Source organism: Trichosurus vulpecula, chromosome 1, assembly GCF_011100635.1.
Source record: "Trichosurus vulpecula isolate mTriVul1 chromosome 1, mTriVul1.pri, whole genome shotgun sequence".
Taxonomy (NCBI): domain Eukaryota; kingdom Metazoa; phylum Chordata; class Mammalia; order Diprotodontia; family Phalangeridae; genus Trichosurus; species Trichosurus vulpecula.
The window spans coordinates 65200887-65223625 of NC_050573.1; the positions used below are offsets into that span (position 1 = coordinate 65200887).

A 22739-nucleotide genomic window follows, 5' to 3' on the forward strand; every position below is an offset into this window, starting at 1 on the left:
ATTAGATACAACTTTCCTCTGAATACCATGGTGCCTGTATAGTAGTTCTGCTCTAATGCTTGTTTTGAAAACTCAAATTTGTTCCATGTTAATTGATATATTAAGGAACAGTTTGAGCATCGTGTGATTTTTGCATTTGCTTATGTGAGATTTTTCATCAAGGAAAACTGCACATTGCACACAGTGTGGCATAGTGGTGCACACAGTGTGGCACGGTGGTGCACACAGAGATAGGTCATGCATCAGGGTGGAGAAGGACCTTTACTAATGAAGAAGATGCACTAGCATATGGTGGGGCCTATGGAAAGAAGAGATGTCTGGCTCCAACTGGGGGAAAATGCTGTAATGGTCCTCTTCCTTGACCCAGGATTAGGTGAGAGCTGCTGGAGGGGGTAGGGGATGTAACACTTGGGACAGTGAGAGGTGGGAGCCTGGAAAGGCAGACACATAAGGGAAAGACCCTTAACAGATGCAAACTTGGCTCCTGCTATCCCTGAGCCTCCCACTCAGGGAAAAGCCCTGCTAGAGATGGTTTTCTGTGTACCACTTTAATCTGAAGGTCCTGGGCTGGGTCCTGGGGGTGTTCTCCAGGGCACCTCATAAAATAGGATCCTTTCAAGATCTCCCTTTCCTAGCCATAGGGGGATGCCAACTATGCATCTCATGAGGCAGTGGCTAGCTTTGTCAGTGATCCAATTTCCAAAGTGGGGCATCCTTGTCTTGAGGCTGCAGTGCCTTCCCAGGACCAAGTTTGAGTGTTATGTCCCCAACCCCATTTTCTCCGTAAGTCCTGTAGTTTTTATTGTGTGATTTTGCATAGCTATGCAAGTATAGTATTGACTATATATACTGTTATAGCAGAACTGCTTGTGTATGTGTCCTTCTGAAATGTTGCTGAAGTTGTCATCAAGGACAGTCTTTGTATAGACTTGACTCCTTGAGTTGCCCACACGTACGCATCACTAATGACCACTGGCTCTACCTTCCAAAGATGGTTCCCACTCTAGAGCACATTTGTAAGAGCAATTTTATTTAATTCTCCATTCCCCTATCATCTCTATTAGCTTAAGAAATACAATATTATGAATTCAGCACACCTCTGAGTTAGAAAAGACTTTAGTGTTTTTGCACTTGCATAGCTACACCCCACAAAATTATGGCACTTCTGTTCTAGGGAATATGAAATGTTTAATGTCAACCATGAAGCACAGAAGTAATAGAGTGCCTGAATCAGTAGTTGAAATGTTGTCGGGTATATATACCATAGAGGAAATGATCAAAGCAGTAATGAACATAACAGTTTTCAAAAATGACTCATATGTAATGAAAATGTGATATTTAACAATAATCTTAAAGGTATAAAGCACATGATTAGATCTTCAGAAGAACAGAAAATCACGGTAGAGGCCTCTCTTAGGCCCAGTTGGGTATATCTGACTACTTAGCCACGTAGGTGGCCAATGCTTCTTAGACAGAGAGGCTGAAAAGCCAGGCCTCTACTTCTTGGTTCAACTCTAGGTCATACCAGATACATGACAGGCAACAAGATCTGGAAGGATAAAAACCTGGAGCCCAATCCTGGGCTGCCATTCTTACAGGCTATTGAAAGAGAAGGTAAGGGATGAGTCATACCTAGAAATGATTGCCAGCAGGTGAAAGAGAGAGAGACCAAAAGCACCATTAAGAGTCACACATTCTGGAAGATCATCCTGCAACCTATGGTCCAACTAGTTTACATGCTTACAGACCCCCTCTACCCTCTAAAGATGGCAGAACTTCTTTTCTTTGCTCTACTCAAGTCTTTTCTAAATCAAGGAGGCTTTAGCCCTATTAAAAAACCAAAAGCTGTTGGCAAAGCAATCCAGCCCACAGAAACCATTGAGGAATCATGTCCCGTGGGGCAGAGGAGTCCTGTCTTCAGTTGAAGATCCATTAGGGGGCCATTTCCAGCAGCTAGAGCCATGTTGGGGCTGGAGAAGGCTATTCTACATCCTTTATCAGATATTAACCCACACCTTAAGAGGGGAGGCATTAATAAAAATGACCATACTAAGATATCAGTTATTAACTACAACATAACCAAGGAAAATGAGGCGCTGAGATGACCTCATAGCTCTTCTTGGGAGATTGGTGGATTGATCATACTCAAACCATACCTATTATCTATAAATTTATCATCAAATCTAATTGGTGATATGAAAAGTAATTCACTAATGGTTGACAGATGGACATCAAGAGATAAAAATGAGTTAGGCAGCTAGATAGTGCAATGGTTAGAGTGCTAGATGGAGTCAAGAAGACCTAACCCCAGATCTTGCCTCAGATACTTTCTAGCTCTGTGACTCTGGAAAAGTCACTTAACTTGTGTCTGCCTCAGTTCCCTCATTTGTAAAATGAGGATGATATCACCTACCTCTCAGGGTTGTTGTATCATATTATATTTGTAAAGTGCTTTGTAAACTATAAAGTGCTGTATAAATGGTAGCTACTTTATTATCTTTCACTAACACAATTTCTCCTAGTTCTTTTATAAGCAACATTATTAACAAATATGGATTAAAAAGACATTCATGTCTTTTTACTACATCCATTTTCCAAGTCTCTGTAATGACCAATATCTTTTCTGTTAGTGGTCTCTTAATGTCATATTCAATTGCAATAGTCTCACTTCTAAAAGAGGCCTTTAGGTATCTTTTAGGTCCTCTGTTTCTTGTCTAACAGTGGCAGCTTTGAGATTTTGTCTTGGTATTAAAGCCGTCTTTAATGATGCTTTTTGTTTTGGGTTGAACCTGACTCAGGCCATTCCTGGCTTGAGTGGATTTGGTATTTATAAAACAAAACACTGAAAGGTCATTCAACCCCTAACAAAAGGAGATTTACTTAGCTGTAATAGGAGAAGGGTATTCAAAAAGGACAAGCATTGAAGACACCTCAAGTTGATTCAGTTGAGCAGAGCTCCCCTGCCTGAGTTGCCTATTGCAGTCTACCAGCCAAGTATCAAAGAAGGCCTGGAGCTAGCTCCTCCAGGCTGTTTTGCACTCAGGTGAACAGGAATGCCAACAGCCTAAACCTTTAGTCTCTTGAGCCAATTCAGTCTTGAGGAGGGTCACAATGTTTTTAAATCGACTTGAGTAAGGCCAGAGGTTAAGGCATTGCTGCTACTGCAAAAAGTGTTGCTATAAATACTTTGATACATGTGGGGTATTTCTTTCCATCTTTGACCTTCTTTGGGCGTATGCGCAGCCATGGGATCTCTGGGTTAAAATATTAAAAACGTTTTAGTCGTTCTCTTTGCACAATTTAGAATTATTTTCTAGAATAGTTGGAGTAATTCACAGCTACAGCAAAAGTGTATTAGTTTGCCTGTCTTTCCCCAACCCCTGAAACATTGACTGTTCCCTTCTTTTGTCTTCTTACCCAATTTGCTGAGTATGAGGTGAATTATTTTGCATTTTTCCCATCAGTAAATTAAATGAATGAGAAAGATAATGTTAGGTACTGTGCTAAGTGTTGGGGGTCAAAGAAAGGGTGGGGAGGAGATTACATAAATAGGGAAAGGTTGATCAAGGAAGGAAGAAGTCACAAGGATGGTGAATGGAGCCCTCAGGTAATCTATTGACTTGCCTTTTCCATAAGGAATGGTAGTATTTATCTAGTCACTGTTTGCAGAGCTAGAATTGACCATCGGAAGGGGAGGGGGGTGCAATTCAGCTGAGAAGTCAAGATCTAGTGGAGCCAATGAGATATAATGAACTCTCACCATTAATCATGACTGCTGGTTGGAAGCTGAAGTTCCTTTGAAAGGAGGGTTCAGCATAGCAGGAAGGGGGTAGGAAGGTACCCTTTCATATCATTTCTTATAATTAAAAGTATTTGGAAAACGTTTGACCATTTATCCAATGAGGAACATCTCTTCGTCTTATGTTTCCTAGATTATCTTGGCTATCAGGCCCTTATTAGAGAAAAGGTCCTTCCTTATCAGAGATATTTGATGCAGAGACTTTTCCTAGATTGCTCCTTTCCTTCTTGTCTTAGTTTCATTGATTTTGTTTTTACAAAAGCTTTTAAATTTCATTTAACCAAAACTGTTTTATCTTTTTTGATTACCTCTGTCCCATGTTTGGTTAAGAAAGCTCAGCCTAGTCAGATCTATAAAAGTTACTAGATGTCATTCTTTTCTGGTTTTTAAAAATTATATAATCTTTCATATTCAGGTCCTATATCCAATCTGAGGATATTTGGCTAAACCTGATTTGTGCCAAAATGCTTTGCAATTTTCTCAGAACTTTATTCCCCATACATATGCCTTTTTCAAATCTAAGTTTTAACAACTGTTTCTTTTCCTTCTTATTGGAATTGTGTTATCGTTGGAATTTCTTTCCTATCCTGCCCAAGCTGCTTTCCTTTATAGGATTTTGGTCCACGAGATCCTACCTGCCATTGCTCTGAACCCTTTGAAATCTCTTCTCTCGAAATCCTGGGTTCAGATTACACTCCACTTTTCTTCCCCTCAATCACAAATTTTAAGGTGGCATGATCACAAATGTCTACATAATTTCTAACCTACCAAGCTAGTTACTTTTTGTTGGTGAGAAACAGATCCCAAAGATATGTTGGTTAGTCTCCTTTTAAAAGCTGAAGCTATTTATTAAGACAAATTATTAGTAACGCTGTTTTGAACAGAGAGAGAGAGAGAGACACCATGCCCAAAAATGTCTTAATAATCAAAGTCTTCCCCTCTCCTATATCATACCTTTTTACCAGATTTATAATCTCATTCCTAAACTACTAGGTGGTCTCAAGTGTATTTCATTCACAATACTCCTGTTTCTGTCTCCACTGCTCTTCATCCAAATGCTTTCTACCATGCCCTTCTTCCTTGGTTCCTATTTTCTCACGTAGATATATCTTTATAATGCATTGCCATTCTCTCCTCTAATTTTACCGATTCTTTTCCTTTAGAAAATATATATATATATTGCCAGCTACACAGTGCAGTCACGGGTTCCATCTCACTCGTTGATATTTAGATGAAATTTGCCAATTTCTGTTAGTATCTCTAGAAGCTCATTACAAGCATGATTTGTTTCATGATATCTGTATCCCCAGCATTGAACATAGCCTGTGGCACATAGTAGTTACTTATAAATGTTGATATATTAAGTATAAACTTCTTAAGCCATGGGATTTAGTGGTGGCTCCTTTTTTGGAATCTGACTCCTATGAATGTGAGTATCCTTCCTGCTATTCTTCTTACATTATAGCTATACTGTATATTTTACATACATACATACATACACACACATTTCTTACCACTATCCCCTCCTTTTAGTTTAAAATCCTGCTGCTTCCATTTGCAGGACTATATAAAAAATAGAAAACAGTACTATCTTTTGTTATTATAGCATCTTCATTTCTTTCCCCACTCCACAGCCAGCTATCCCTTGTAACAGAATAAAAAAGAAATTTTAAAAAAGATTGCCCAATAATATATATGCTCTACATATATAGAAGGGAGAAAGTTACATTAGTCATTTTAATTACTCATTTTTTGTTCACTTTGGGGTTTTATTATTCTTTCCATTCATGTGCTTGTTGTCATTGTGTTTATTCTCCTGTTTTCAGTGACTTTGCTCTGCATTAGTTCATAAGTTTTCCCATGCTTCTCTGAATTCTTCATAGACATTGTTTTGTATAGCACAGTAATGATCTTTATGTTCATATGCGACTGTTTGTTTAGCCATTCCCTGTTTGATAGAAAGATGCCTTAGGGAATAAGCTTTTATATAGTGCCTACTGTGTGCCAAGTACTGTGAAACACTTTATAAATATCTCATTTTATCCTTACAATAACTCTGCGAGGTAAGTGCTGTTCTCCCTATTTTTACAGCTGAGAAAACTGAAGCAGACAAAGGTTAAGTGATTTGCCCAGTTCTTACAACTAGTAAATGCCTGAGGCCAGATTTGAACTCAAATTTTCCTGCCTCCAGGCCCACTGCACCACCTATCTGCCATCTTATGGGCATCTACTTTGTTTCTAGTTCTTTAGGCAAGTACATTCTTACCTTATTAGATAGTACACTCCAGGAGACTGTCATCATTATCTTTTAACCAGTGGTCCAGAAGTCCACACCCTATTCTCAGATATAGTCATTTTCACTTGCGATTGCTTCTTCTATCTGCCTTTCTGTTTTGGAGCCCTTACTTTTGATGGAAATGATGAAAATGCCATCCCTCTTCTTAAATTCTCTGTTTCTTTCCTAGTTCTTTGTTCTCTTCCTCCCATTCTGGCAGCATCATTTGTGCCCACACACATCATTGGTTTGACCAGCCTTGGAAGAGTTCACCTGCTGGCTGCATACCGTATATCAAACTTGGGAGTTGTGTTCTTCACTCTTCAAGGACTACTTAGGAAGTATTCACTAGTCACTACTCCTGGTCTCTTTTTCAGGTTCTTCCTGAATGTTCTCTCAATTGGTAACACTTAGGAATCTGCATCATTTTTTGGAGGACAAGCATCCACATCCCCCTCTGAAGGTTCAGCCTTCTCCTCTTTGGCGAGAGCCTTACATTCTTATATCCCGTATTTCAACTAGTCCTACTGTTCTTACGTCAGTACTTCAGAGTCCCAGGATTTTGTTAGTATAAGTACCCCTTCCATCACAGATTACAATTCATGCACATCTTTGTAGAAGTTTTATGAAGTGCCATTACTGAAAAATTAATCATGACTAGCCTTTTGGTCATGAGTCATTCCAGAATTAGCTTGGCTGATATTTCATAGTCTGCTACCAAGCTCATACTTAAAGTCTTTAGTTTGACAATAGCTACTAAAACTTTTCTCCTAGTATAAGCTTTGAAGCACAAGACTACTTTGTTCTATTAAATATATACTTGTGTGCACCTTCTTTGACTATGGGATAGGGAGAATTACCATTTATTGTTAGATAAGGAGTATATGAAAGTAAAGCAAAATTCAGTGTTTGGTTGGAAAGAACTCAAATCCTTGACTCCGTGTTGACTCTCTTCTTTGTGTCTGGCAGATGGTGGAGATGGTGATTACCAGTTGGAAGATGAAGGCAACAGGGGTGTAAGTGATCTTTATAGATCTTCTGTCTTTCCACCTCTATCTTCCAGTTTTTCTTAGTTCTTGCTGTATTCTTACTTGGCTTTCACAAATAAAAGGGAACAGCTATTGGTGTAGACTTCATTTTGTCCCACTTTCTATGGACTTATTTGCAGAAATAAATCCAAGAGTGGGTTTTATCCAACCTTGCAGGCTGGACAGATTCTAAAGATTCTTTTCAAGATTATAAGAGTCATCATTGTCCTGCAGAATTTTCCCTAGCTCTTCAGAAAGGAACTATCTAAAGAACAATGCATTAGGCATCAAGCATAAATATCAGTGTTACAGAATTATATTTTCTTTTTTAATATTCTTACTTGCCTGTGTTTTTATCTCTTTTAGGTCCAGAACTGTAAATCTCTCTTGATTTACTGATTGCTACCTTAATCTTTCTCTTCTGCAGCTATTATGTTTATGTTCATTGCTTTTCTATGGTGCTAACATAAAGAACTGTAGAGTCTTCTTAGATATTTTGTTGAATTATGTCTTTTGTATCTAGACCTAATTTAGTATCTCCATTTGTCAGTATGCAGTTCTTCCAAATCTATAGGTGATATTTAGCAAATTTGGTGCATCCTGGCCCTCTGTCAATTATTCTGTATTCTAAATTCCCAAAATCTTGAGAAAAGCAAGGGTCTGGTGATTAGGAGCACTGAACTAAAAATTAGCATTCTTGGGGTTTTTTTTCCTCACTCTGTGGCTTACTGTTGGAACCTTACAAAATCATTTAACTTGGGCTTCCCATGTGTTAAATGAAAATAATTTCCGAGTACTACAAAATCTCTTCCCAATGATGGTGGTAATATCAAATTAGCTAATATCTGAAAGGTGATAGAACTTTCTTAGCCCCTTAGATGTTCTACCCATTGAGTATCCTTAGGCCATCATCTGTAAGACTTTTGCTCAGCTCTTCTCTTTTTCTGTAGTGGTTTTCACCTTCTCACTGATCCCTGGAGCACCAGCCAGCTGCTTTTCTATTCTTATCCAAACCTCTTGATTGGATCAATGTGCCTGCATTTGACCTTGAAATTTATTGATGAGATTCAAACCTGTGATGGGATCTTTTTTCCTTCTATCCTCAAGCCTAAAAGGTAGCTTTGTTGTAAAGTTAGAAATTTCCATTTAAAAAATAAAATTTTGTGGGTATATCAGTAATCCTGCTGCCTAGGTGCTGTGCTGTGCAGTAGAAAAATCCTTAGGTTTAGAGTCAGAAGATCTGGGTTCTAGTCCCAGTTGCTTTACTAACTTGACCTTCTGATGGTGAGGGAAACACTTCCTCTCCCTGGGATGAGGATTTCCTTATCTATAAAATGAGAAGGCTGGACTAGATAGTATTTTTAATTTACTTTTCAATTCTGAATTCTCTCCTTCTGACCTTCTCCCTTCCCCACCTATTGAGAAAGAAAAATAAAACCCATTAAAAATATGAATAGTCAAGCAAAACAAATTCCCACATTATCATGTTTAAAAAAATATGCTTTATTCTGTATTCTTGAGTCCATCATTTCTCTATATGGAGGCAATATAGTATGTTTTGTCAGGAGGAGTTCCTAAATCTTTCAGAGTTGTTTGTATGATACTGTTACTGTATAAATTGTTTTCCTGGTTCCTTTCACTTCACTTTGTATCAGTTCCTAAATGTTTTCCAACGTTTCTCTAAAACTGCCCCCTTCATCATTTCTTACAGCACTATAGCATTCTATCACATAGATAATAACCATCAACCATTCCCCAATTGTAGGGTTCCCCTCAGTTTCCAGTTCTTGGCCACTAAGAAAAGAGCTGCTTTAAATATTTTTATACATATTGGTCCAGTTTCTTTGATCTCTTTGGGGCATAGACAACTAGGTAATATCTGAAGTTTCCTTTTAACATTATAACAATCTCAGTTTCAGTAGCAACTTTACAGTGTGAAATGAGTTCCTGTCCTAGTGTTATTCGGATGGTAACTGATGCTTCAGGCCAGAGACCTGTTGGTACTGGAAAATGCTTGCATTAAATTGTTTAGATCTGACAGCATTCTCCACAGGAAAAGACAGAGAGAGAGAGAGAGAGACTCTGTGTGTGTGTGTGTGTGTGTGTGTGTGTGTGTGTGTGTGTGTTTTACATTGTTTTTGGATCTATTCAAAGTAAGAGTGAAGAATGATCAATGAGAGGTTGGATTCTCCCTTAGGAGATTCACTATGGGAACTCTTTTAACATACCTGTATGCTTATTGAGCCTGTACATTTCTGAAGGAAGTTTGGTGTTTTGGGTTTTTTTAAACTCTATTTCCATGTGTTTGTAGTTTAGAATATCTGATTTTTTATCTTTTTGTCACCTACAAATTTCCTGGAAATTTTGGTGTCTGCTATTCTTTCCTAATGTCTAGAAAGAGTAATTGGGTTAGTAGTCAGAGCTTCAAATCCTGGCTCTGCTACTTATTACTTGTATATTACCTTAGGTAAATCACCTCTCCTCTATGGAGTTTGTTCATCAATAAAATTAGGGCATTGGACTAAGTGTTCTTTCTAGCTCAAAATCTTCTTATTCTTTAATCACTTATGAGAGCTTAGTTTGATTTTACTTTAGCAAATGACCATCAGAACTAGCTTGAGGGCTCTTTATTTAATTATCAGTTCTGGATTCTCTTGTTTTCCCAATAGCTCTATTTGGAATTGAGCCATACTATCCACAGCCCCGTTAAAAATCCTAAACCTGTATTGTGTATTTGCTTAATTGTTGTATCAAAGTTGAGCAAATGTCAAAATCCCATAATTTATTTCAAAAAGGTGTTAGAGTTTGAGTTAAGAATACTGGAAGAGGGTATAGGCTAGCAGGTCTGAGATTCTTATTCTCTATAGGGAGTTGGATGTCTAAAAACACTGTGTCATTCTCAAACTTTGTATCTTTTTCAGGATGAGGAATTGGATGACGAAGGAAGGAGGAGAGGTAGGAGTTACCCTGCATATCCCTGCTTTTAGTGTTTGTCTGTATATTAACTTTGCACCACTTCCACCCCACCCCCATGCCCCTGTTCTCTCCAGCTCTCTCTCCCTCTCTCTCTCTCTTCTAGTGGGGTTCAGTGGTAGGAGAAGGGTTGGCATGCAAGTATTGGGCCTGGCATGGAGCTGATGTTCTGTGAGATGGGACATAAGTTTTACAGTTGGTTGGGCAAGGCTGTGAGGGTAGGGGGATCACACAAAGGCTTTGCTCAGATGTCTTTGATGTGGCACCTACTGAAAACAGTTTCATTTGTTCCAACAATTGATAGCAGAGAGCAGATTTCTCATAGGGTATTAGAAAAGGAAAGCCCACCTCAGCTTGTCTGAAGTAATTTTTCTGTAGGAGTTACAGGGGAAATCACAGAAATCAGAGAGAGAAGAGGTTCCATCCATCCCATCCAGTCTGTTTTCCCCCTTGGCCAATGCAGGTTCCCTGAACTATTTTTTTTTCCCCTGAGCTTCATTCAGTCTGTTATTTCCTTGGTTGCTGGTTTGAATTTGATTTCCATTTTCACTGCCATGCTTTGGTGCAGTGCTTTGAGCTACAGTGCAGGGGCCTCTATCCCTTTCCTTTGTGTTCAGTGGCTGTGGCGGGAAATACCTGCCCAAGCAGGGGTCTTGGGGAGGGTAAGTGGACTTGGATCAAGTCCTTTCCATCTGTCCCATTGGCTTCTCCCACATTTTCCAGCTGGGAGCCAGAGAGGGCCTAGTTCTGGGGTCACAAGAGACTAACTGGCTGGTACTTTTCATAAGCTCCACCATTGGGAAGTGGCACTGAAGAGTTTTCAACTTAAACTGCAAGACCAGACTAATAAGTGGACCCTTAAGAGTGGAATAGAAAACTGGAGCTTGGAGATGGTGGTGGTCTTTCCGAACACCCCTTCTTTCTACTTTCCCTCTGGGCCCTCTCTAAATGAACACAACTTGGAAGAACCAAAGGGTGATTCCTTCTTGACCTTCCACTCACATAAACCTATTTCTGTGCAGGATCCTCCCTTAAGACTTTCCTTCTCTTATATTTTCAGGGCTTAGCTGACCCTTCTGAGATTCTTCCATCCATGCTTATTGAAGAGGTTATGTCTATAGCATGGGACCATACAGAGCACTAAACAGCTCTTGCAGTGGGGTCTATGCTAAAGCGAAGGTGAAATGTTTATTGCGCACAGGTCCTGGTACCCGGAATGACTTTGCTATTTAACAGCAGTAATAGTTTCAGGCAGTGACCTCTTGCCAAAAATCCCACGCCCTTTTGAGAGGCTTCTGAGCAGCGCACGCCGGTCGCCATCTTCGTGGGACAGTCTCGTGACTGGCATCAGGGGTAGGGGTTACAGTTCAGATGCTTATTGATCCTTTCTCCAGTTTCCTGCCCCATTCCCCAGCCCTCTTTGTGAGATCCTGGTCTTCAGGGTCTTCCCTTATCCCTGTCACTGGCTTATGTGAGCTGAGCTCCTTGACTCTGGGGCATTGGGCTATACCTTTCTTAGAGGGGGCTTCCTGCACTGGCCCCAGGGGATGGACTGGAGGACCTGTTGGTCTTTTCCATCTCTTATTTCTAGGATTGCTCCTCCCTACCCCCGACCCCTCTGACCCTGAATAAGTCATAGATTGATAACTTTTGTGAATGGAAGACACTTATTGGGCCAGCAAATGTTGGCCAAGCTGCTATAGTTCAGACTGAAATCAATTGGAAAAATAGTTGAGGCCTGACTGGGGGTGGGGAGGTGGTGTGTAAAACAGATGACCTCCTTGAGGCTTTGAAGCTGCCATCTTCTTATCTCCAAGGAAATTTGGCTTTCTCTTTAAATGCTTTTAAAGGAAATACAGTTTATACATTTTAGGTCTGGAAAACTGAAGTATTATATTGTTAGACTTGGAAAGCAAGAGAAGCAAGATAAGTTAGCACAAGGGGAGAATAAATGATGGGAGAAAGAGAAATGAACAAGGCTATGGAGGCATCTAGCTGAAAGCTGGAAGACAGCACATGTTTGAGGAGAGTTGGAGATAGCAGCCTTGGCAGACCCTAATGTTCTAGCATCTTTATGGTTTAATCAGTCCCATTGAGAAACACTGGATTTCTCATCAAAATCCCAGAGGAGTCCAAGCCTTCAAAGTCCTTTGGTACCAAATGTTCTTGACCCTGCTATTAGAGAAGGACAATCTGTCTTTCCAAACCCTTAAACAAATCAGGAAATAAGGTGATAGAATTTCTTTACATAACGAGGTTCTCAACACTTAGCTTGCTTTTATTTCTATTCACACTGACTTGAAATGGGTTTCTCTGTTGCAGGGGATAAGGGTGATGAAGATGATGAAGTGAAAAAAAAGAGGGAGAAACAGCGAAGAAGGGACAGAATGCGGGACCGAACAGCAGACAGGTATGACAGAGGAAATGAGTCAAAGGCTAGATGATTGTTAGTAATCTTGAAGCAGTAACTTGTGCTTGCCTTTTCAGGTGTGAAAAAGGGAAGATTGAATTTAGGAATAAGCATTGGAATTGAATCTGAGTGGATCTGTTGGAAGAGTGGACTTTGGCAATTCTCAGTTTCACATGTAATGTGAGATGTCAAGTAATTATTCCAAGGATCAGGAAGAAATTTTACTGAGCTCTACAGGAGCAAAAACTAAGTTAGGTTGTGAAAATTTAGCTTTTAGAACATTCTTATGTAGATTAATCCTTACTAAGAATTAGAATCACTGGTTTTAAAAAAGTGTTTATTATTATATAACCTATGGTTCCCAAAATAAACTTTCCCCCTCCCCAGAACTATCACTTACAAAAAAAAAAAAGAGGAAAAGTTTTTAACAAAGCTGATACATATAGGAAAAAAATGTCATTTTTTTTTTTATGGTGCTCTACACCCTGAGTTGCCCTACCTTTCCCCTTCTCATCAAAGAAAGGTAGAGAAGTACCCTCTAATATCTCTTCTTTGAAACAAAGCCTGGTAATTACCATTTAGTTTCAGTTGTTGTTCTTTCTAATTATATCACAATAATCATTGTTTATTGTTTTCTCCATTCTACTTATTTCACTTTGCATCAGTTTGTTACAAGTATTTCTATGCTTCTTTGTATTCATTATAATTGTTTCTTATAGCACAGCAATATTCCTTTACATTCAGATTGCCAAAGGTTGCTTAGTCATTCCCCAGTCAATAGGCATCTACTTTGTTTCTAGTTCTTTGCTACTACAGAGAGTGATAGGATAAATATCTTTACGTATATGGAACTTTTCTTTTTGTCATTGACCTTGTAGTAGAATCTGTTGGTCAAAGTATAGACATTTTCAGCACTTCTGTTCAAATAATTCCAAATTGCTTTGCAGAATTTTTGGACCAATTCGTAGTTCACAGCTCTGCCAATGGTGTGTTAGCATGCCTGATATTCCTAAACTCTTCCGGTATTGAACAGTCCAATATTTTGTTGATTGTGAGATGAAACCTCAGAGTTCTTTTGATTTTCATTCCTTTCAAAAACCGTTCATATATTTATGGTTTTTTTTACCATCATCATTTGACTTGCATTATTCAACTGAAATTGTTGAAGAAACCTTTTCCAAAGGTACTCATGATCTCTTAATTTCCCCTGTTGATCTCCATCACTTCCTGGCTCTCCTCTTTTAAGCTTTCATGACATCACCCTCTCCTAATTTTATCTTTCTACTCATCAGACTGTTGCTTCTCAGTCCCCTTTGCTGGATCTTCATCCACGTCATACCTCCTAACTCTGGGTGTCTTCTAAGTCTCTGGCCACCTTCTCTTTTCCTTCTGTACTACTATTATCATTTCCCGTAGGTTTTAATCTATGCAGGTAATTCCCAGATTTGTAGATCTAGTCCCAGGCTCTCTCCTGTTCTCTTTTCCAGTCCTGCAATACCAACTGCCTTTAGAACATCTACAACTGGATTTCCTGTGGCCATCTCAAACTGAGCATTTCCAAAACAAAACTCATTTATCTTTTCCCCAAAATATAACAACAGTCATTTATTAAATACTTAATGTAAATATATCAAATATTCTAGTAAGTTCTAGGAATAAAAATATAAGCAAAAAGAGATAGTCCCTGCCCTCAAGGAGCATACATTTTAATGGGGGAAGACAAAACATTGAAAAAAAGCTGAAAATGGAGGGATTTCGGGCAGAGAACTGTGGGACAAGGTACCCGCTGAGAAGTCTAGAAAGTTAGGAGTGGTCAAAACACTCTCCTCTTTCCAACTTTGCTATTATTGTGCAGATTACCACCATCCTCACAGTCTCCCAGGCTCTCATTTCCAAATCCTCAAGAATACTTATCCCATTTATCCAGTCTGCTGTCAGGTCTTGTTATTTCTTTCTTCATAATATCTCTTCTACAGGCCTGCTTCTCTCCTTTGACACTGCCACCACTCTGGCATAGGCCCTTATCACCTCATGCCTCAACTGTTGCAATAGGCTGATGGTGACTGCCTGTCTCAGGTCTGTTCACACTCCATTCCGTCCTCTATTCAGCTGTCAAATTGATCCTCCCAAAGCAAGTTTGACCATGTCACTCCCCTCTTCCATAAATTCTAGTGGCTCCTTATTAGCCCCTACCATTCCAGTGTTCTTATAGTTTCTTCCTCTCCATGTACTGTGCCAGCTGTGCTGGCTAACTTGCTGTTCCTCACACATTGAACTCCATTTCCTACCTCTGTTCCTTTGCACTGGCTGTTCCCTATGCCTAGAATGCTCTCCCTTCTCACTTCCCATGTCTTAGCTTGTCTGGAATTCTTTAAGAGTTGGCTCAAATCCACCTTATGCAGAAGATTTTCCCTGTATCCCAGTTGCAAATGCCTTTAGTCCGAGCTTACTTTCCATGTATCTCTGTCTTATATGTTGTATATATATATAGGACTGATCTGTTCCTTTTTTTTTATTGTAAGCATAACTTCTACTATGCTGCTTAATGGTTTTTTCAGTAGTTGTCAAATACGGAGGTCTTACACTGAGTTTTTGAGTTCAGTTGTTTCTAAGAGAATCATAATCTTTGTTAACTTTAAGGAGAGCTACCAATTGTCATTGGGTGGTTCTTACCGGAATTTCCTGTAAGAGTAAACTGTTGAGATGCTTTTTTATTTCCATGCATTGGATGACATCATTTCCTCTCTATGTTTTTCAGTAGTACCAGGGACAAGAAAAGGGTTGTTCAATTAATATATAAAGAAAACTTCAGGGGATCCCATTTTAACAGCAACAATGAGACATTGTCCCAATTTGGAAAATTGGAAGTTCATGGGTTCCTCAGTAGGCACAGTGCTCAGATGTTTTTCCATAGACTTAAAAAAGTCAGAAGAATATAGGAGACTGGGATGTGGATTTGACCTCTGACATAGAATAGCTGACTGTGTCATCCTAGGTAAGGCATTTCAACAACTAGCATGTGTATATATAGCACTTGAAAATGTGTAAAATAGATTTCATGTGATATCTCATTCAGTCCTCACAAACATTTCAAGAGATAGGGGCTGTCATTATCCCTGTTTTACAAATGAAAACACTGAGGCAGATAGGTCAAGTGACTTGTCCAGTGTCACACAGCTAGGAAGCATCTGAAACAAGATTCACATTCAAATCTTCCTGACTCTTCAGACCTCTCTCCATTGCAGCACCTTTATCTCTAGAACCTCAGTTTCTTACTTTTAAAACAAGGATAACAATCCAGTCCTTGCAGTGCACACCTTGTAGAGTTATAGTAAGGGTAATGTTTGTCAGTCTTGGGATAGGGCAGCAATCTAAAGCAGCAATAGTGGCGTTGTTATAAAGGTTTTTGAGCCATGCGTAGGTGTTGGAGGAGGACTTTGATTGGGAAATTGCTCTGCACATGTATGCGCTATGAACTGGCGTATTACACCTTACTCTCCCTTGACTGAGATGCCAAAAAGGTTATTCTTGATGACATCACTGCTTCCCTTTTTTAAAAAATTTATTTAATATTTTTAGTTTTCAGCATTTTCACAAGAGTTTGAATTACAAAGTTTCTCCCCATTTCTACCCTCTCCCCCAATCCAAGATGGCATATATTGATTGCCCTGTTCCCCAGTCAACCCTCCCTTCTGTCACCCCACTCGCCCCATCCCCTTTTCCCTTACTTTCTTGTAGGGCAGGATAGATGTTTATGCCCCATTGCCTGTATATCTTATTTCCTAGTTGCATGCAAAAACTTTTATTTTTTGAACATCATCTTTTAAAACTTTGAGTTCCAAATTCTCTCCCCTCGTCCCTCCCCACCCACCCTCCCTAAGAAGGCAAGCAATTCAACATTAGACCACATGTGTATCATTGTGTAAAACCCCTCCACAATACTAATGTTGTGAAAGACTAACTATATTTTGCTCCTTCGTATCCTATCCCCCTTTATCCAGTTTTCTCCCTTGACCCTGTCCTTTTTCAAAAGTGTTTGTTTTTGATTACCTCCTGCCCTTATCTGCCCTCCCTTCTATCATCCCCCCTTTTTTATCTTCTTCCTCCTCCTTTCCTGTGGGGTAAAGATACCCAATTGAGTGTGTATGGTATTCCCTTCTCAGGTCAGATCCAATGAGAGCAAGATTCACTCATTCTCCCTCTCCTGCACCCTCTTCCCTCCCAACAGAACTGCTTTTCTTGCCACTTTTATGCGAGATAATTTACCCCATTCTATCTCTCCCTTTCTCCCTGTCTCAATATATACCTCTCTCATCCCTTAATTTGATTTTATTTTTATAGATATCATCCCTTCATATTCAGCTCACCTTGTGCCGTGTGTGTGTGTGTGTGTGTGTGTGTGTGTGTGTTGTGTTCCCTTCCCTTCAGCTACCCTAATACTGAGGTCTCATGAATCATACACATCATCTTTCCATGTAGGAATGTAGACAAAACAGTTCAACTTTAGTAAGTCCCTTGTGATTTCTCTTTCTTGTTTACCTTTTCATACTTCCCTTGAGTCTTGTGTTTGAAAGTCACATTTTCTATTCAGCTCTGGTCTTTTCACTGAGAAAGCTTGAAAGTACTCTATTTTATTGATTTTTGCCTTGGAGCATGATACTCAGTTTTGCTGGGTAGATGACTCTTGGTTTTAATCCTAGGTCCTCCAGAATATCATATTCCAAGCCCTTCCATCCCTTAATGTAGAAGCTGCTAGATCTTGTGCTGTCCTGATTGTGTTTCCACAATGCTCAAATTGTTTCTTTCTGGCTGCTTGCAGTATTTTTTCCTTGATCTGGGAGCTCTGGAATTTGGCAACAATATTACTAGGAGTTTTCTTTTGGGGATCTTTTTCAGGAGGTGATTGGTGGATTCTTTCAATTTTCTATTTTACCCTCCGAACTGATCCAGTCATTCTGGAAAACAACATTAGAAGCCACAAAGCTTCCTATTTATTTGCAAAAAAAAAAAAAAAACCCAAGCCCAATAAACACCAAATGAAACAATTTAAGGTTGCTGAGCTTCTGTTGTTGTAACGTATTGGTATGCAACCTCTCCAAATCAGAGCTGAAAACATTCCAATCTCAGCACAATATCCAAATAATGATAACAGAGCAAAGAGGGATTCCATTTCACTGTCATAGTTAATTTCTACAGACTTGAATCTCACCATTGCTCCATGGCAAGAAAGCTAAGGAACATCTATGAAACTCCTGAATGTGGATCATAGCACAGATCATCTAGTCCAACTGGGGGTGGGACCTGTGGCCTTCTAGGCCCTTCGGTGCAGCCTTTTGACTGAGTCCAAGTTTTACAGAACAGATCCGTTTATGGATGGAAATTTGTTCTGTGAAGTTTGAATTCAGTCAGAGGGCTTAACTTGAGGATGTAGAGGGCCACATGTGGCCTCAAGGCCTCAGGTTCCCCATTCCAGATTTAGAGAGTTGTCAAGAAAGGTCTCTCTCACTAGCATGAGAGTGGCACACACTGCCAGCACAGGCTAGCAGCAGGATTTAGGGGCATGTGCATTGGAGGTGGTAGCTTTCGGAGCTCCCAGCCCACTGACAGTAAGAAGGTGGGAGTCAGACAACTGAGCAGAAGATTATAGGGGATCCTTTGCTGGCACTAAGGTGTAGGACTTTGTTGAAGTTCCACTTTGCAGCCCCAGAGAGAAGAGGCTCACTAGCATGCTAGCTCTTGTGTTCCCAGAGGAGTGAGAACTGGTCTCACTTCCAGGATAGAAGAGGCCTTAGGGTCACTCACAGACCAAGCACAGGCCAAGATAGCAATAACCACACCTCCTTAAATCATACCACCTTAAAAGAACTAAAGACATATCACCTCCTTACCCCCAACCCTCCAGTAGCTTTGAAAACAGCATCACAAAAATCTAAACTTTGGGTCAGTGCCTCCTCCACCCCCGGAGCAGGGTCCAATTTGAACATGAAGTTAAAAGTGAAGAAATAGACAGGAAAAACGACAAAACAACAAAAAGAACCTGCCTGTTCAAAGTTTCTATGGTGACAGGAAAGATCAAGACACAAACCCAAAAGAAGACGAAGAAATTAAAGTAGCTTCAGTTAAAGCCTCAAAGAACAATATGAATTGGTCTCAGGCCATGGAAGAGCTCAAAAATGATTTTAAATAACAAGAGAGGTATAGGAAAAAAATGGGAAAAGAAATGAAAGTGATGTAAGAAAACAGTTAACAACTTGATAAAAGAGGCACAAAAATCTACTGAAAGAACTCCTTAAAAAACAGAATTGGTCAAATGGAAAAAGCTACAAAAACTCACTGAAAAAAATAATTCCTTAAAAATTAGAATTGGGCAAGTGGAAGCTAATGATTCCATGAGACATCTGGAAATAATAAAACAAAACCAAAAGAAGAAAAAAAATAGAAGAAAATGTGAAATATTTCATTGGAAGAAGAACAGACCTGACAAATAGATTAAGGAGAGGTAATTTAAGAATTATTGGACTACCTGAAAGCCATGATCAAAGAAAGGGCTTAGACGTTGTATTTAAAGAAATTATCAAAGAAAACTGCCATGATATCCTAGAACCAAAGGATAAAACAGGAATTAAAAGAATCCACCTTGTCACCTCCTGAAAGAGATGCTAAAATGAAAGCAGACAAAAAGAAACAAAATATGGAGCCACACAGAGGATAACATAAGATTTAGCAACTTCTCCATTAAAGGATCGAAGGGCTTGGAATGTGATATTGCAGAGTGCATAGTAGCTAGGATTACAACCAAGAATCACCTACCCAGCAAAACTGGGTATAATCTTGAGGGAAAAAATGGGTATTTAATGAAATAGAGGACTTTCAAGCATTCCCAATACATATACCAGAATTGAAATAGAAAATTTGACTTTCAAATACAAGACTCAAGAGAAGCATAAAAAGGTAAATGGGAAAGCAAAATCATTTTTGGATTCAAAAAAGTTAAACTGTTTATATTCATTCCTACATGGAAAAATGATACTTAATACCTCCTAAGAATTTTATCATTATTAGGGTGGTTACATAGACAAAAGGCATGCGTGTGAGTTGATAATGATAGGATGATAACTAAAAAAGTAAAATTAAGGGGCGAGAAGGAGGGAAGGAGTGGAAGAATGGGGAAAACTATCTCATAAAAGAGGTGCAAGAAGAGCAAATATAGGGGGTGGGCAATACTTGAACCTTACTCATTGGAATTGGCTGAAAGAGAGAATAACAGACATTCATTTGGGTATAGAAATCTGTCTTGCCCCAAAGAGAAGTAGGAGGGGAGGGGGAAAACAGAAAAGTGGGACCAATGGAGGGAGAGCAGATTGGGGGACGGGGTGGACAAAAGCAAAACACCTGAGGAACAGCAGAGTGAAAGAAAAGAGAAAGATAAGTGGAAAAAAATAGAATGGATGGAAACATAGTAATTTTATCTGTGAATGTGAATGGGATGAGCTCACCCATAAAACAGAAACAGATAGCAAAGTAAATTTAAAACCAGGATCTGACAAAAATGTTTACAAGAAACACACTTGAAGCAGAGAGAGAGACACAGAGTAAGAATAGAGACTGGAGCAGAATCTACTGTGCTTAAGCTACAGTAAAAAAAAAAAAAGCAGGAGTAGCAATCATGATCTCAGATAAAACAAAAGCAGAACTAGATCTAATTAAAAGAGATAAGCAGGGAAACTGCATTTTGATAAAAGGTACCATTGATAATGAAGCAATATCAATATTAAGCATATATGCACCAAATGTTATATAGCCTACAAATTCTTAAAGTATAAGTTAAATGAGTTACAGGAGGAAATAGTAAAACTATTCCAGTGTGGGGATCTCAACTTTCCCCAAACAAGATACATCTAACTCAAAAATAAAGAAGGAAGAAGTTAAGAACATGAATCAAATTTTAGAAGAGTTAGTTATGGTAGCCTCTGGGGAAAAATGAATGAGAATAGAAAGGAATATATCTTTTTCTTAGCAGTGCATAATACCTACACAAAAGATGACCAGGAATTAGGGCATAAAAACTTCACAACCAAATGCAGAAAGCAGAAATAATAAATGCATCCTTTTCAGATTATAATGCAATAAAAATTACATTCAATAAAGGGCCATTAAAACATTAAAAATTAATTGAAAACTAAATCTCATTCTAAAGTGTGGGTCAAAGAACAAATAGAAACAATCAGTAATTGTATTAAAGAGAATGACAACAATGAGATAAGCTGCTAAATTATGGGATGCAGCCAAAGCAGTAATTTGGGGAAATTTTATACTTTAAATGCTTGCATTAATAAAATAGAGAAAGAGCAGATTAATAAGTTGGACATACCACTTAACAAAAAAAACTAGAAAAAGAAGAAATTGGAAATTCTGAAAATCAAAGGGGAGATTTAAAAAATTTAAAGTAAGAAAGCCATCGAACTAAAATAAAACTAGGAACTGCTTTTATGGGGGTGAAAATCAAATAGATAAACCATTGGTTAATTTGATTTAAAAAACAGAAGCACCAAATTACCAGTATCAGAAATTAAAGGAATGAATTCACCAATATAGGTGAAATTAAAGCAATTATTAGGTGCTATTTTGGCCAACTACATTCCAACAAATCTAACAATGTAAGTGAAAGGGATGAATATTTACAAAAATGTAAATTGCCCAGATTAATAGAAGAGGAAATAAAATACTTAAATAACCCTACATTAGAAAAAGAAATTGAACAGCCGTCAATGAGCTCCCTAAGAAAAAAATCCTGAGGACCAGATAGATTCACAAATGATTTTTACCGAACATTTAAAGAGAACAATTAATTCCAGTGCTATGTAAACTATTTAGAAAAATAGGCAAAGAAGGAGTCTTATCAAGTTCTTTTTATGACACAAATATGGTATTGATTCCTAAACCAGAAACAAAAACAGAGAAAGAAAAGTATATACCAGTTTCCCTGGTGAATATTGATATAAAATTTTTAAATACAATCATAAGTATTACACCATTATATTACAAAGATTCTACACTGTGATCAGGTGGGATTTATAACAGGAATGTGGGGCTGGTTCAGTGTTAGGAAAATTATCAACGTAAGTGACGGTATCAATAACAAAACCCAAGAAAAGTCTCATGATTGTTTCAATAGATGCAGAAAAAGCTTTTGAAGGCTATCCACAACCAGAGAAAGAATTACGGAATCTCAATGCAGATTGAAGCAAACCATTTGCTTTCACTTTTTTTTTCTTTTATATTTGGTTTTGTTAACATCTTTCTCATGGTTCATTTCATTGGTTATAATTCTTAACAATTTGATTATTGGGAAAAGAAGTTTAAAGTGAAGGTATATGTACAACCTATGTAAGATTACATGCTATCTTGGGGGGTGGGAAAGGGGAGGAGATGGAAGGAGAGAAAATTTGGAACTCAAAAATTCGTTGAACTGAGTATGGTAAACTAAAAAAAAAAATCTTGAAAAAAAGCTTTTGACAAAATACAACACTTGTTTATATTGAAATACCAGAAGACATAGGAATAAATGGAGAAGTAGTATCTAAAACCATTAGCAACCATTATCTGTAATGGCGATAAGCTAGAAGACTTCCCAGTAAGATCAGGGATGAAGCAAGAATACCCATTATCACAACTTTTATTCAGTATTGTACTAGATATGTTATCTAAGAAATTGAAGGAATTAGAATAGGCAATGAGGAAACAAAACTATTACTCTTTGCAGATGATATGATGGTATATAGTTAGAGAATCCTAGAACATTAACCAAAAAACTAGTTGAAATAATCAACAATTTTAACAAAGTTGCAGGATATAAAATAAACCCACATAAATCATCAGCATTTCTATATATTACCAACAAAGCCCAGCAACAAGAGAAAGATAGAAATTTCATTTAAAATAACTAGACAATATAAAATACTTGGGAGTCTACCCGCCAAGACAAAGCCAGAAATTATATCAACTCAATTATAAAACTCTTCTCACAAAAAGTATTATCTAAACAGTTGTAAAAATGACAATTCTTTCTAAGTTAATTTACTTATTCAGTGCCATATCAAACTACCACAAATTATTTTATGGACCTAGAAAAAGTAGTAGTGTAATTCATCTGGGAGAACAAAAGGTCAAGAATCTCAAGGGGATCAGTGCAAAAAAAAAAATGTGAAGGTGACCTAGCAGTGCCAGATCTCAAACTGTATGATAAAGGGGCAT

At 38.4% G+C, this 22739-nt stretch overlaps 1 protein-coding gene across 2 annotated transcripts in view; it reads left to right on the forward strand.

Annotated features, from left to right (window-relative positions):
* The window catches only part of AKAP8 (A-kinase anchoring protein 8), a 58678-nt gene that overhangs the window by 23007 nt on the left and 12932 nt on the right, over window positions 1–22739 (forward strand). For both annotated transcript variants that reach the window (XM_036739017.1, XM_036739025.1), the window contains 3 exons: window positions 7044–7090; window positions 10024–10057; window positions 12398–12485. In XM_036739017.1, the coding sequence (XP_036594912.1) occupies window positions 7044–7090; window positions 10024–10057; window positions 12398–12485 (169 nt within the window). The remainder of the gene's footprint in view (window positions 1–7043; window positions 7091–10023; window positions 10058–12397; window positions 12486–22739) is intronic.